Source organism: Ursus americanus, chromosome 24 (genome assembly GCF_024610735.1).
Source record: "Ursus americanus isolate L20-20 chromosome 24, mUrsAme1.1.p, whole genome shotgun sequence".
Taxonomy (NCBI): Eukaryota; Metazoa; Chordata; class Mammalia; order Carnivora; family Ursidae; genus Ursus; species Ursus americanus.
Window position 1 is genome coordinate 36,083,235 of NC_142150.1, and position 14,399 is coordinate 36,097,633.

The following is a 14,399-nucleotide window of genomic DNA, read 5'->3' on the forward strand; positions in this document are numbered from 1 at the left end:
ATTAAGGTTACCCAACGTAGTACTAATTGTAACAGATAACCAGCCTGTGTGCTGACACTTCTGCATATGTTAGTTCACCTAATCCTTATAGATTCCCTGTGAGATGAGCATTATAAGCCCCATTCCATGGATGCAGAAGTGAAGTCTCTCACTTGGCCCAAATCACATAGCCAGGACTTGAGGCCAGAAAGCTCTCACTGCAGAGACCAAGCACTGGACTTCCCTGGTTTGCTAAGATGATGTCAGACAGGAAGCCAAGTCAGGCAAGCTCTCTTCTTGCTATCATATCCTGTCACCATGCTCTGGGCCATTCTTACTGCCACTGAAAGAAAAACATCTCCTATTTTCCTCAAAACAGTATGTTCTGATGAAGCTGTTTTAGAATACATGTTCCGGGAAATATACAGTCTGTCCAAAAGATTGTCAGACCATTTAAGTACTCTGTGTGTCTGTGAGAGTAACCGACCCAGAGTTTTTCTTTAAGGTAGTACACATATAATCACATTTATTGTGGATCATAGATTAGGCAATGCTCTAAGTATTGATGGTTTTGCAGTGATTAGTTCATTTATCCTCACAAAAATCATAGGAGGGAGAGGCTATTGTTTCCAAATACTAATGCAGAGACTCAGGCCAAAGTGGTGAAGTAACTTGCCCATGTTCGCATAACCAGCAAGTGCCTGGCTGGGATTTGAACAGGTGGGTTGTGCAAGAGTCCCCCAGGTACCCACTGTATGCTATGATATCTCTTAGTAGCTTTTTCAGCTTTCCATATTAAATAGACTTTGGACAAAATTGCACACAGGTGAAATAAAACTTGATGGGAACGCGAGCTTAGTGAAAAGAAATATCTTCACTGGAACTGAAAAGCACACCCAAAAAAGTGAGAGAGAAGTGATGTTCATCTTTCTTTTGTTTCTGATTACGGTTAGAAAAAGGAGATAAACAGCAAAGAAAGAAATTAAAGCCCATTTCAAGGATTCGTCAAAGAAAAAGAAAGAAATTCAAAAGCAGTAGGATTATACGGTAAGTATGCATTCCACATCGTAAGAAACTGCCAAGCTGTTTTCGCACGTGGTCATGCCGTTTTCTGTTCCCAGAGTTCCAATCCCTCTCCATTTTCACCGTTCTTGATACATCTGTCTTTTTTATGTTAGCTGTTCTAATAGGTGCATGCTGTGGTTTTAATGTACATTTCCCCAGTGATAAATGACGCTGAGCAGCTTCTCACGTGTGTATTTGCTGTCCCTAAATCTTCTCGTTGAAGTGTCTGTTCAAACCATTCATCCCCTTGTGTTTCGTCTGGGTTGTTTGTTTTCTTATTATTGAATTTTAAGAGTTACAGCCACTCTGCTCCCGGGTACTTATCCAAGAGAAGTGAAAACATATGTCCACACAAAGACTTGTAAATGAATATTTATAGCAGCTTTAATGTGTAATAGCCAAAAACTTAAAAACAACCCAAATGTTCATCAACAAGTGAGTGGATAAACAAACTGTGGTATCCATAGAGTTAAACGGAAGAAAATATTGGTGCACGCAAACGCATGGATAAATTTCATGAGTGCAAAAAAAACCAAAAAGGAAGTCTATATTGTAAGATTCAATGTATGGAAAATTCTAGAAAATATAAACTAACGTATAGTGACAAAAAGCAGATCAGTGGTTGCCTGAAGAAAGAGGGGCAAAGGGGACATATAATAAAGGGTCACAAGAACGCTTTTGGGGTGATAGATATGGTAACAATCTTAAATATGGTGACGTCATATATATATTCATATCCAAACATCAAAGTACACACTTCAAATACATGAGTCCATTGTATCTCAATGATAGCTCTATAAAAAATAATAATAACTTTTAAGAAAAAAACTAGAACAATGAACAGAAGAGAAGATCTGAGTTACACTTTCATTTCCACAGCTGAGGAGCTATTCAACATGCAGGGGTTTTGGTACCTAAAGTAGTACAAAATAAAGGTAGAAATGAAGAAGTCTTGTTAAGCGAAAATAAACCAATAGAGAAGAACTTCACGGCTTAAAATTTTCTCATTTTTCACAGAATTAAATTTGCAATTTAAAAAAGGGAGGAGTGTTTCTGTGAAGTTCAGTCCAAAGGGAACCATTTTGCAGATAGGGTTCTTAAACCATATAAATGGAGCATGCAATGTGGAAAAGAAACCAAACAGGCACATTGCCTTACCCACACACCAAACTGACCCCATTGTTATATTCCTCGTGCCCCAGCAGTCCCTTTCTGAATATTTAACATCCACCCATTTATCTCGAATGCTTAGAACTTCTATACGTAGAACATTATTTTTATGTTATATCTAAAATACTTATAATTTACAGAAGAATAATTAGAGGCATGCTTGTGTTAATCAGATGTCATTTTCTATACATTAGCAATAACTTCAGCACGGCTTTTCACGTGGTAATAGCTCACTAGTTTCCAGACCTCATACCTGACTCTGTGCGATATATTAAGGGACAGTGAACACTTTCTGAAATAATATTTTTCATTTTTCTCAAGCTACACAAAGAAGAGGAAACATGATTCAATGGAGTTGGGAAATAGCACAAGGGTAAAAGAATTTATATTTCTGGGACTTACTCAGTCCCAAGACCTGAGCTTGGTCTTATTTCTTTCCTTGTGTTTGGTGTACGTGATTACTCTTCTGGGAAACCTCCTCATCATGGTCACTGTGACCTGTGAGTCCCGCCTTCACACCCCCATGTACTTCCTGCTCCGCAATCTAGCTGTGCTTGACATCTGCTTCTCCTCCATCACTGCTCCCAAGGTCCTCATGGACCTTCTCTCAAAGATAAAGACCATCTCCTATACAAACTGCATGACACAGATGTTCTTCTTCCACCTCCTTGGTGGGGCGGACATTTTCTCTCTCTCTGTGATGGCCTTTGATCGCTACATGGCCATCTCCAAGCCCCTGCACTACGTGACCATCATGAGTAGGGGGCGATGCACTGCCCTCATTGTGGCCTCCTGGGTGGGGGGCTTTGTCCACTCCATCGTGCAGATTTCCCTGTTGCTGCCCCTCCCCTTCTGTGGACCTAATGTTGTTGATGGCTTCTACTGTGATGTCCCCCAGGTCCTCAAACTCGCCTGCACCAACACTTTTGCTCTTAAGGTCTTAATGATTTCCAACAATGGTTTAATCTCTACACTATGGTTTGTCTTCCTGCTTGTGTCCTACACAGTCATCTTGATGATGCTGAGGTCTCACGCTGGGGAGGGCAGGAGGAAAGCCATCTCCACCTGCACCTCCCACATCACTGTGGTGACCCTGCACTTTGTGCCCTGCATCTATGTCTATGCCCGGCCCTTCACTGCCCTCCCCACAGATAAAGCCATCTCTGTCACCTTCACTGTCATCTCCCCACTGTTGAACCCTTTGATCTACACCCTGAGGAACCAGGAGATGAAGTCAGCCATGAGGAGACTGAGGAGAAGACTCAATGCTTTCGTGATGGGATAGTGTAAGAATCTCCAGCCTCTTCATTGCCAAGGACTCCTTCCATTATTTTTTCTACAGAGTCATATTTATATACTTGACTATATTGTCAATAAACCAACTATACTTACTAGATAACAAGTTATTTTCCTATTTAAGTTAATAGGTTACTAATAACTCAAGCTTCTGGTGAGCATGAAGTAACTAGTATAATAGGATTGAACTGATTGATGTATTTCTATTCGAGGGCAACTAAGTGGCAGGTAAAGAGATTGATTGAATCCTTTTTCAAAAAGTAGGTTAATAGAAGCCTAGATATGAGTGATTTGCTCAAGATCTTATATCAAGTAAACTGCAGAGATAAGTCTTCAGATACCTAATCTATTGCTCTTCCTCCATATGAATGTAATGTGTCACATTACCAGAACTGTCTATACAAAACTACAATCCTGTCCTAGAAAAGATCTTATGATCAGTGCTTCTGTAGTACACATATATGGGTACGGCCTATCACAGATTAAGACATTTTCTCAGCCCACTTAAACTCCATATGGGCTTGTGACCTTTTGAGAACCTCAACACTACATAATGGTGGTCCTCCTGGATTCCTATCACTAATGAAGAATCTTAGGAAGCTTTCCCCATATGTCCTAAAAGGATTTATCTCATGCAGAACCAGACATGCCAGATTCACATTCTCAAGATAAATTTAGAAAAAGGCAGAAGGGATCCTACATGAGAAGCAACCCATTTTCATTATTGAAGAACTGATTTTCCAGTCTCAGATTACCTTCACCATTGAAGAGTCATTCTTCCTGTCAGAGAGGAAGAGAGGAGGTGATAACGAAGGTAAAATTCTAATCCGTTTTTCAATCTGTTGGTGTTTGGGAAGAGGTGGTACAGGCTGGTGTTTTCTCTGGGAAAGCCTGGTAAAGAAGTAAAAAAGTAAAGTATGGTGACCTGGATCCAAATCCCATCTCTGCTATCCATCGGCTGTGTGATCTTGAGCAAATTATTTTGTCTCTCCACAGGTTATAGTTCACTATACAAAGATACTCCTACTATGCATCTCATGGAGTCATTGGTAGGGTTTAAAGGAGACGGTATGTATGAAACATACAACGCCTAGCAGATAGTAAATGTTCAGTGCAAGGCAAATGTTCTTCTCAATGTCACCCTTACTGCTCTGCCTAACACACATTCATTCCCCCATTAGCCTATTACACTCTTCCCTTGTATGGCCCATATTCTTCATTATTAGGGGGAAAAAAAACCCTGATGGGATAAAAAAGCAAAGGAATGTACATTGAATTCAAAGCATCTATCATCTTAACATTTCTAGCTTTCTGTCCTGACAATAGGTTTGCGTGCTATTTATACCACTTAAAGAGACACCCTGCAGCTGGTAAGTTACAATGCAGGAGAGTTTCAGATCAAAAGAAGATAATGAGTCAAAGATAAACCCTAGCTTTGAGAGTGAGATAAGGGACCAGACCAAAAAGTCAGAGTCAGTAGATAGAAACGAGCCAAAGGAGAGTTAGCCAAAGGGTGGTGAGTGTTGAGGACAGACTTCAGTTCTATCTGTCATCGGATCTGGGCTGGCCCCATACGCATTCATTAACTAACTGGCTCAATTGTTTGCCATTTCCTGTCACTTGATCAACCAATTCTAACTTTTTACAATATTAACCTACTTCCTCTACCATGAAAATTCTAAGAATAATCCATACTTGCCAAGGCACCATTCATGGAGTCCTGCTACATTACTCAGGTAGCTTTGCTCTCAACAGTCCTTAGGCTTTTCTTTATGAAATGGCCTATAAAAGACGCATACCACAAGCCACTTATAGTCCATTTCGTGCAAATGTGTCCTTTCCTTCTCTTCTTATCTCTGGCGACTCCCTCAGATCAGATTGCTATTGCTATGTCAGAACTGGATGGCACCAAAGATATATGGGGTCTGAATTATTGTATTGCAGAAGCATAATCCCAAAGGGCAAGAACCCAGACACCTCTGCCACACCATTGCTCCTGACACGTCCTCAAACCATGTTGAAATGTACACCATAACCTGATGGGTAATTCAGAGGAAGGGGAAAGCAATAGCATCCGATTACACAAACATGCATCATTTATCTGAGTGACATCAAATCACAATTTGGACTGCATTTTTTCCATTTAAATCACTTTTTATTATTTTTTAAGTTCTGCTGCTAAGAACCCTAGAAAATTTAACAGACTCTGGGCGTATATGTAGCTTCCAAATTACCCTTTCTTGCATTGTTCCCTGAATCAAACACGTTAGTGATAAACATCTCTGGGTACCCATGAACCAAATAACAAAATAATGCCGAAGTAATTAAACGGACGACTATCAGGAGCTGTGACTGTGCTACCTCCCTAGGTTGTAAGTGAACTATGGATCTCAGACATGTAGTAGATTAAAGTAATTGCTTGGGGTTGGGGGGGTGCGCCTGGCTGGCTCAGTTGGCAGAACGTGTGACTCTTGATTTGGGGCTCGTGAATTTGAGCCCCACGTTGGGTGTAGAGATTACTTAAGAATAAAATCATTTAAAAAAAATAAAAAATACAGTAATCGTATAGGGGCAATGCTGCACAGATAAATCTACACTGCCCAGTCTCTGTGAGCTGCCCCATCAGTAGCTACAGGGCTTTGATTTTTCCATTGATACTCGTTTACTTAAGTTTCATTTCCCAGCTCATTGCAAGCAAATCGATTTTGGTCAGGAGGAAGACGGCACAGTTCTTGGTGTGATTGAACGCAATGCTATCTTCTTGAGCCAAAGAGGATAATACACCGTCTCATAGGCTTCCTCCAGAGAAAAGGGTATGTCCTGACTGTGCGCTGGGACCTCTGCATTATGTGTGAGACGGGGGCAGAGAAGAGATGAGGGAGAGAGAGAAGGGCTTGGTGACATTTTAATGACTCCCACAGGAACTCCACTGAATTGGCCGCTTAGCTTCCATGTTCATAACCAACAATATTCCCTTTGCTCATTCCTATATTGGGCTTGTGGCTGAGGGACTAATCCAGGGGGCTGAGAAACTGTAAGGCAAAGCTGAAGAGTCGGTAAGATGTGATTCCCTGAGGCTGCCTTTTCCCATCCGAAGGAAGAAAATAACAAAATCACTCATTTTGAGGCAGGCTTTCCATTAAACATAGAATTTCCCCAGAACCTACTTTTTCTAGTATGCAGCTGGAGCGCCCTAGGAGGATCAATTTCCCACTTGGAGACTGAAGTCCGTTAGTGTTGGTAAGCGTGAACTTCTGACACTGAGAAGCTGCCAGCGTGGATTTTTCAGAAACACTGCAAGTGTATAGGACGTTCCTATTGAAACCAAAATTCCAATGAAGCGAATGAAAGTGGTGTTCTTTCACTCTTAGGAAAAGGGGAAGTGGGGCTTGCAGAATACAAGAAGAACGTGAGTTGGCTTCGGGGATGTGATATATTCTACTTGGTGGGATGTTGAGGTTCAAAGTGTTGAAGGTAGTTGAGAAGGTGCTAATATCCCAGCTCCCAGGAGGGTGACTGCCGCGGAAAAACAGCACCAAGAAAACAATTCCTGAATTCAGTGTATGTTCCTTGGCTGGGACTGGAAGTCTGGGGGCTTTGAGGTAGGTGTTTTAATGGCTCGCTTATCTATGCCCTCATGCACTAATGAATATGAATCATGCTCCTAAAACTTATAGGGATTCAATTAAGAGTAGAGGCTTTTCAACATTGGGAAAAAAGAAAACTGTGACACGAGAGATTTAACTCCATGTAGAGAATGGGGCAGCATTTGCCCAGTGGGAAGCTGGGGTACGAGGGTAACCCTCTGGCTGCAGGCTCTGTCCAACATGTGCGACGGCTTGTTTCCTAAAGATGGTCTCCTTTGGGGTGATTTCTAAGAAATTCTTGTGCTCTGTATCTTGACCTTGCAAAGACATGAACGATTGTATTTCTTTGTCCATTTCCCCTCCCCACTCTGTATTATGCATGTGTTTCGAAGCACTATGCATAATCTAATACTCTCCAAGTAGCCTTCCCACTCCTCGTAAAAAAGACGGCCTCCATTGGAACCACCAGATCCATTATTTCCAAGAGGAGGTTGTATGTAAGGTGCTGCTACTCGGGTCTCATCTCTGCGCCTTGCACTGGAGCGCCCCATGCAGTCGATGCAGCCTCTTGGCAAACATGCCTCTGAAGACTGCAGTCCGCTCTTTCAAACTCTGCTTTCCTCCTCCGGTCACTCTGATAGCCTCTCACAGGGGAGGACGTGCAGTCTCCTAACACCCACATACTACTTTCACTTGATTGGGAAAGATTATTTTTTCTTTGCAGCATTTTCTGGGAAGGGCTGATCAACCCTGGGAAGAAGCATAGTTGCAGGAGTTAAGAGCATCAGTCTTTGCGATAAGACAAATCTCAGTTTGAGACATGGCTCTCCCAGCTGGGAGACCTTGAGCAAGTTACATACTCTTTCTGTGCCTCAGTATCCTCACTTGCAAAATCAAGATAATATCTATTTCACGTGGATACTATAGGTTTTGGAAAAGATAAAATGAAGCAGTTGGTATAACACATAAGAATCACTCCATAAATGTTCACTAAAAGCAAGCAAAAAATAGGGGTGCCTTGGTGGCTCAGTTCGTTAAGCGTCTGCTTTCAACTCAGGTCATGATCCCAGTGTTCTGGGATACAGCCCCACATTGAACCCCACATTGAGCCCCACATCGAGCCCCATATCATGTTCCCTGCTCAGTGGGAAACCTGCTTCTCCCTCTCACTCTGCCTGCCACTCTCCCTGCTTGTGCACTTACTCTCTATTTATTTATAAATAAATAAAATCTTTATTTAAAAAGGCAAGCAAAAAATAAGCAGAGTAGAGCTCCATTATTCTGCTCACATTTCCATAATGCTGAGACCTTGAAAGTTGCATGGACCCCCACTCCCCCCCACCACCTTTCCCTGCCCACTGAGCCTGATACCCAGATGATTGCCTTTCCAACTGAGGATTAGTTTTTCTACAGGAATACCTATATTTACAACTGCATACAAAAATAAATGTATTGGTGTTTATAAGCAGATATGTGATAAAATATTCTGAATTTTTTGAGAAGTGAAAAATATTACTAAAGGAGAGATTGCATTTTAAATTTACCCCAAAATGTTGGGAGAAGGGCTTTGAACCAATAGCAAGATGAGCCACTCTCAGACAAGCCCCCACAGATGGACCTGGCCTGTGTAAGGAAGAAGCACTCACTTGAGGCTGGCCACACGGAGTAGCCGCTGGCAGAATCAGCTTCCTCAGCTGCTTCCAAAACATATAATCTCACCTACTCCTCAGAAGGATCCTGCATGTGAGGTAGGTCTTACTCTCATCATGTTGCAGATAAATTATAATGGTGCAGGCTGAGAACGAACTCTAAGCCATGCCCTGGGAATCTTGCATATTTATCATGAGTTTGGTACTGGTAGTAAGTAACTTGCCAAGGGTCACACCAGCTAAGAAGTGGTAAAACCCAAATTGCATACATGTCCCAGGTGATGCACCCACGTGTATCCCAAATGCCAGTGTGGGGCGATACTGTTCATCTGGACTCATAGACAGGGTTTACAAGCATTATGTGCCCAAATGGGACTGGTTTTTGTGTACATCCGCCATGATTTTGCACCTCCTCACTTTTCCGTCCACTGATTCCACAAGCTGCAACACGCTACTGTTTTCACTGTAAACTTCTTTTTTTTTTTTTAAAGATTTTATTTATTTATGTGACAGAGAGACAGCCAGCGAGAGAGGGAACACAGCAGGCGAGTGAGAGAGGAAGAAGCAGGCTCATAGCGGAGGAGCCCGATGTGGGACTCGATCCCATAACGCCGGGATCACGCCCTGAGCCGAAGGCAGACGCTTTTAACGACTGCGCTACCCAGGCGCCCCTCACTGTAAACTTCTTAGAGAAAGGACAGATATTTGAGTCACCTTTCCCTCAAAAAGATCATCTCAGGGGCTTGATCCAATGAGGGGCTTGATCCTAGGACCCTGGGATCATGACCTTAGCCAGAGACAGATGCTTAACCAACTGTGCATATTATATGTATATATGTATAGATTAGGATAAGCTAATAATCTAATAATCCTAATACAGTCATGGAAATGGTATATAAGGAAGAAAATAAAGAAAGAAAATGGATATGGTAAAGAAAACCAGGAGAGAGAAAGAAGGGAGGGAGGAAGGGAGGGGACAGGAGACACAGAAAACTCTTAGGCTTTCTTGCGGTGGTTTCTGGAGCAGAAGATTTGAAACTTATTAACTTATCATTCCACTATCCAAAAGAAAGATTCTAGAGTGGACTGCGGTCATCCATGAAAATATGTTCCTGCAGTGCAGATTGATCAGACTCCTGATATGATTTCTCCGCCTTCTAGCCACAGTGAGTATAGTGAGGGGATTTCTTAATTCTGGGCTCCTGGAGACCTGAAGTCTCCTGCAATCATTATTCTGAACCTTTATTCTTGTCACTCCATGTCATTACTAAACCCCCAAGACAGTGAGACTGAGATGAATCGGAATAAATGATAATGGAATGGGGGGGAGCTCTTATCTTATGTTTCTGTGGGATCAAAAAGGAGACTACTACTTGGGGAACCGTGGTCAGTTAAGGATTTTTTTCCTAAGATTAGAAGAGCAAAATGAAAAAGAAATGCAGAAATTAAAATCAGAATCAGAGAAAGAACTACAGGGCCGCCTGCCTGACACAAGGATTTGGGAGGACCTTAAGTCCCTAAGTGGGAGAAAAATAAGAAGGCCGCCCTCAGGCTGTGGCTGGTAAAGGCTACAACTACAAAACTCTCGAAGTAACTATTATGAAAGCGAGTAATCCGTTTAATGTCACTGTCAATGAAATTCATTCTTTAGATATGAGAGTAAAATGTTATAATCACCACATGTTCGTTATGCTTTACATTTTATGGAAGTATAATGTCCATACATACAGAAAATGCCCATGTGTGTACGGCTTGATGAATTTTCACACACACTGAATACGGCTTTGTAACAACACCCTGATCAAGAAACAGAAAATCATCAGCACCTCAGAAACCTCCCTCGTGTTTCCTTTGGTGTTGTATCTTTTTATCCTTTTCATGAACAAAATAAGAGAGTGTGCACTCCTTCGTGCCTGGATTACCTGCGTCGTGTGATAAACATAACGAGGTTCATTTATACCATTACACATAGCGTAGACCATTCCCACCGATGGACTGTGTGGATTTAACATGATTTCTCTTTCCTACTGTGGATGGGCATTTGTGGCATTCTCCAGTGTGAAGCAATTACAAATAGTGCTGCTGTGAACATTGTAGGATATGTCTTGTGGTGCATGTGACATCTGTACAGATTTCCTAGGAGTGGAATAGCCATTCTTAGGTATATATCTGCATCCTATGTGATACATACACAGCATGAGCAGATATAACCTGACAGTACAGTACAATGTCACAAGCCCTTCTGCAATGTATGAGCGTTCCAGTTGTTCCACATCTCCACCATCACTTGGTATTTCTCATCATTTTCAGTTTAGCCATGTTGGTGTGTATGTAGTAGTTTCTTCCTGTAATTTTAATTTGCATTTCCCTGATAAGTAGTGAAGTCGAACTGGCATTTGGATATTCTCTTTTGTGCAGTTGTGGTTCATTGCCATTTTCTGATTCAGTTGTCATCTTTTTTCCCTCTGATCTGTAGAAGTTTTTTTATATATTCTGGACATGAATATTTTTTCAGATATATATATTGTAAATACCTCATCCCATTTGTGGGTTATCTTTTAACTCTTGTGATGATGTATTTTGTGAACAAAATTCTTCATGTAGTTGAATTTATGCTTACTATTTATTATTTTAAGTGTCAGATTGTATAGTAAAAGTACAATTGAATAAGTTCACAGACCTGTCACCTATATTTCAGTGACCACAGTGATAGAACCTATCCACTTGGATGACTGAGTCAAAAACCTGGATAATCTTCCACCTACTGGTGGCATGCTGAATTGCAGGCACAGCACAGGCATAGAAAAAGAGCTTCCTTCCAAGGCAAACAAGAGTCAAGGGACAGAAAAGACAACAGTAGATTTTATAACACATTCTTCAACTGCTTTGCTATTTCTTCCAAACGCATACTTGAAAAGGATCTGTGACCCAATGGATCAGGGAAATTATACCAGAGTGAAAGAATTTATTTTCCTGGGTATTACCCAGTCTCGAGAGCTGAGCTGGGTCTTGTTTGTCTTCTTGTTTATAGTGTATATGACAACTCTGCTGGGAAACCTCCTCATCATGGTCACTGTGACCTGTGAGTCTCACCTTCACACCCCCATGTACTTCCTGCTCCGCAATCTCTCTATCTTGGACATCTGCTTTTCCTCCATTACTGCTCCCAAGGTCCTAGTTGATCTTCTATCAAAGAGAAAAACCATCTCCTTCAATGGCTGTGTCACTCAAATGTTTTTCTTCCATCTTCTGGGAGGAGCAGATGTTTTTTCTCTCTCTGTGATGGCCTTTGATCGCTACATAGCTATCTCAAGACCCCTTCACTATATGACTATCATGAGTAAGGGACGATGTACTAGCCTGGTGCTGGCCTCCTGGGTAGGGGGCTTTGTCCACTCCATCGTGCAGATTTCCCTGTTGCTACCCCTCCCCTTCTGTGGACCCAATGTTCTTGACACTTTCTACTGCGATGTCCCGCAGGTCCTCAAACTTGCCTGCACTAACACTTTCACTCTGGAGCTCCTAATGATTTCCAATAATGGATTGGTCAGCTGGTTTATCTTCTTCTTTCTCCTCATATCTTATACAGTCATCCTGGCGATGCTGAGGTCTCATACTGGGGAGGGCAGGAAGAAAGCCATCTCCACCTGCACCTCCCACATCACTGTGGTGACCCTGCACTTTGTGCCCTGTATCTATGTCTACGCCCGGCCCTTCACTGCCCTCCCCACAGATAAAGCCATTTCTGTCACCTTCACTGTCATCTCCCCTTTGCTCAATCCTATGATCTACACCCTGAGGAATCAGGAAATGAAGTCAGCCATGAGGAGACTAAAGAAAAGACTAGGGCATTCAGAAAGGATTTAAATTCTGTAAGAATGAGATAGCCCCAAACGGTAAATGTAGACATTAAACTTCACTTTCTCAAAATGGGAAGAGATCACTCTAATGCCAAAACCAAGGGCGCATTTATGAATATCATGGAGTCCTCAAAGAGTTTGGTTCTGTAGTATAGTATGTGCTAAGGACCTATAGGTGACACTGCGTTAAGGTGAAGCTCATTAATCACTTCCATTACTCACTTTCAATTATTCATTCTGCAAATATTTTACAGCACACACATTATGTGCCTGACAGTGCTAGAATTCAGATTGCTGCAAAAAGATTAAAGACAGTCACTTTCCTACAGCCATATTCCAAAATGCTCTAATGAAGACATAAGCAAAGTGCTGTGGAAATATTGTAGGCACTTTACCTGAGAGCTTCAAAAGGCATTTTACAGTGAGTAGACCATTTCAAGGGGAAGAGACAGAGAAACACAACTCAAGAAAAGAAACCAGTATTACAAATGGAGAGAATGGTGTAAGAATATGCTGCATTTGTGCAACAGTGAGCTCAACGTAGCCATGAAATAGCACGTTCATGGAGTGAATACCACTAGTTGACATTCATGAGGAAATTCAAGAAGGCAGAACTCCACTGGTAGCCCCTTAAGCAATGCAAATCCATGATTTCTATTGGGAAGAGAAGATCCTCAAATCACTTCAAGGCCATGGTTTCCTCTAGACAGAAGGAGGTAATGCTGTGAGTGGGAGCGTTCATCAAGAAATAACAGTGATGGGTAAAGGCTGTGGACAGCTCACCTGGATCTGTGCAAGGTTGAAGCAAACAGGATGCTAAGCACTCCACTGGGGAAGAAACTGACTCCTCATTGTATAGCAGGATTAACCCAATCGCAGATGGGTCACGCCCAAATTCCTTATTGTTTCTGAACATAGGGACCCCAAAACTTTTTAACACTGTCCACTTGATCCAGTAAGACATAAAGAAAGGGTCATAAAAAGCATGAAGATTTAATCATTGAATCTGGGAATTTGCCAGTCTTTGTAATGAAAGGGATAGAAGGATACTAGGAGAAGGTTTACCTAAAAATCCAACTGATGTTTTGCTGGCACCTATTGATTTTACTAGACTATGTCTCTCTTCATGACAAAGCTCAAGCCACAGAAGCTGGCACTCGTCTGTTAATCAGAGTAGATCAAATGCTGTGACAAAAACACCCAAAACCAAAATATTTAATAACCAGAGTAAAAATTTATTTCCTGCTCATGGCACAGGCCAACACTGCTCTTTAGAAAGAGCTGTTACATGCAGTCATTTAGAGAGACAGGCTTCTTCCACCTTGGGCTCCACCTTTCTCAAGGTCCTTTAAATCTCTCCATTCATCCAGCAAATGGAGAAAGGCAGAGAGGATTAAGAATCATGGGAGGCAGGGGGCACCTGGTTGGGTGTCCAACTGTTGGTTTCAGCTGGGGTTGTGATCTCAGGGTCATGGGATTGAGCCCCGAGTGGGGCTCCACGCTCAGCAGGGAGTCTGCTTCCCTTCTCCCTCTGCCTCTTCCCCCACTTGCTCATGTGCTCTTTCTCTCTCAAATAAATAACTTTTCTCTCTCAAATAAACAGATCTTTTAAAAAAATTTTAAAGAATTATTGGGAGAGGGGAAGGGTCATTATTGGCCAGTCCTGAGAGTGGTATGTTCCACTTCTGATCACATTCCATTGACCAGCCCTTGGTCATATAATCCCAATTCACTGCACAGGAATCTGGAGAATGTAATCTAGTTCTATTCCCAGAAGGAAAAGGAGAACATGA

General features: G+C 42.0%; 2 protein-coding genes and 1 long non-coding RNA gene across 3 annotated transcripts in view; 2 read left to right on the top strand and 1 right to left on the bottom strand.

Moving 5' to 3' along the window:
- The window catches only part of LOC148107874 (uncharacterized), a 55,605-nt gene that overhangs the window by 16,883 nt on the left and 24,323 nt on the right, over positions 1-14,399 (bottom strand). The gene's annotated exons all lie outside the window — the stretch shown is intronic.
- LOC123784992 (olfactory receptor 4D11) lies at positions 2,466-3,499 on the top strand. The gene has a single exon (XM_045786525.2). It carries the CDS (start codon positions 2,564-2,566, stop codon positions 3,497-3,499), a length of 936 nt encoding a protein of 311 aa, XP_045642481.2. The 5' UTR covers positions 2,466-2,563.
- Positions 11,678-12,613, top strand: LOC123785343 (olfactory receptor 4D9). Its single transcript, XM_045787076.2, has one exon. It carries the CDS (start codon positions 11,678-11,680, stop codon positions 12,611-12,613), a length of 936 nt encoding a protein of 311 aa, XP_045643032.2.

Excerpts from the sequence above, each read along its gene's own strand:
- LOC123784992 (XM_045786525.2), top strand. The coding sequence starts at position 2,564 with ATGGAGTTGGGAAATAGCACAAGGGTAAAAGAATTTATATTTCTGGGA.
- LOC123785343 (XM_045787076.2), top strand. The coding sequence starts at position 11,678 with ATGGATCAGGGAAATTATACCAGAGTGAAAGAATTTATTTTCCTGGGT.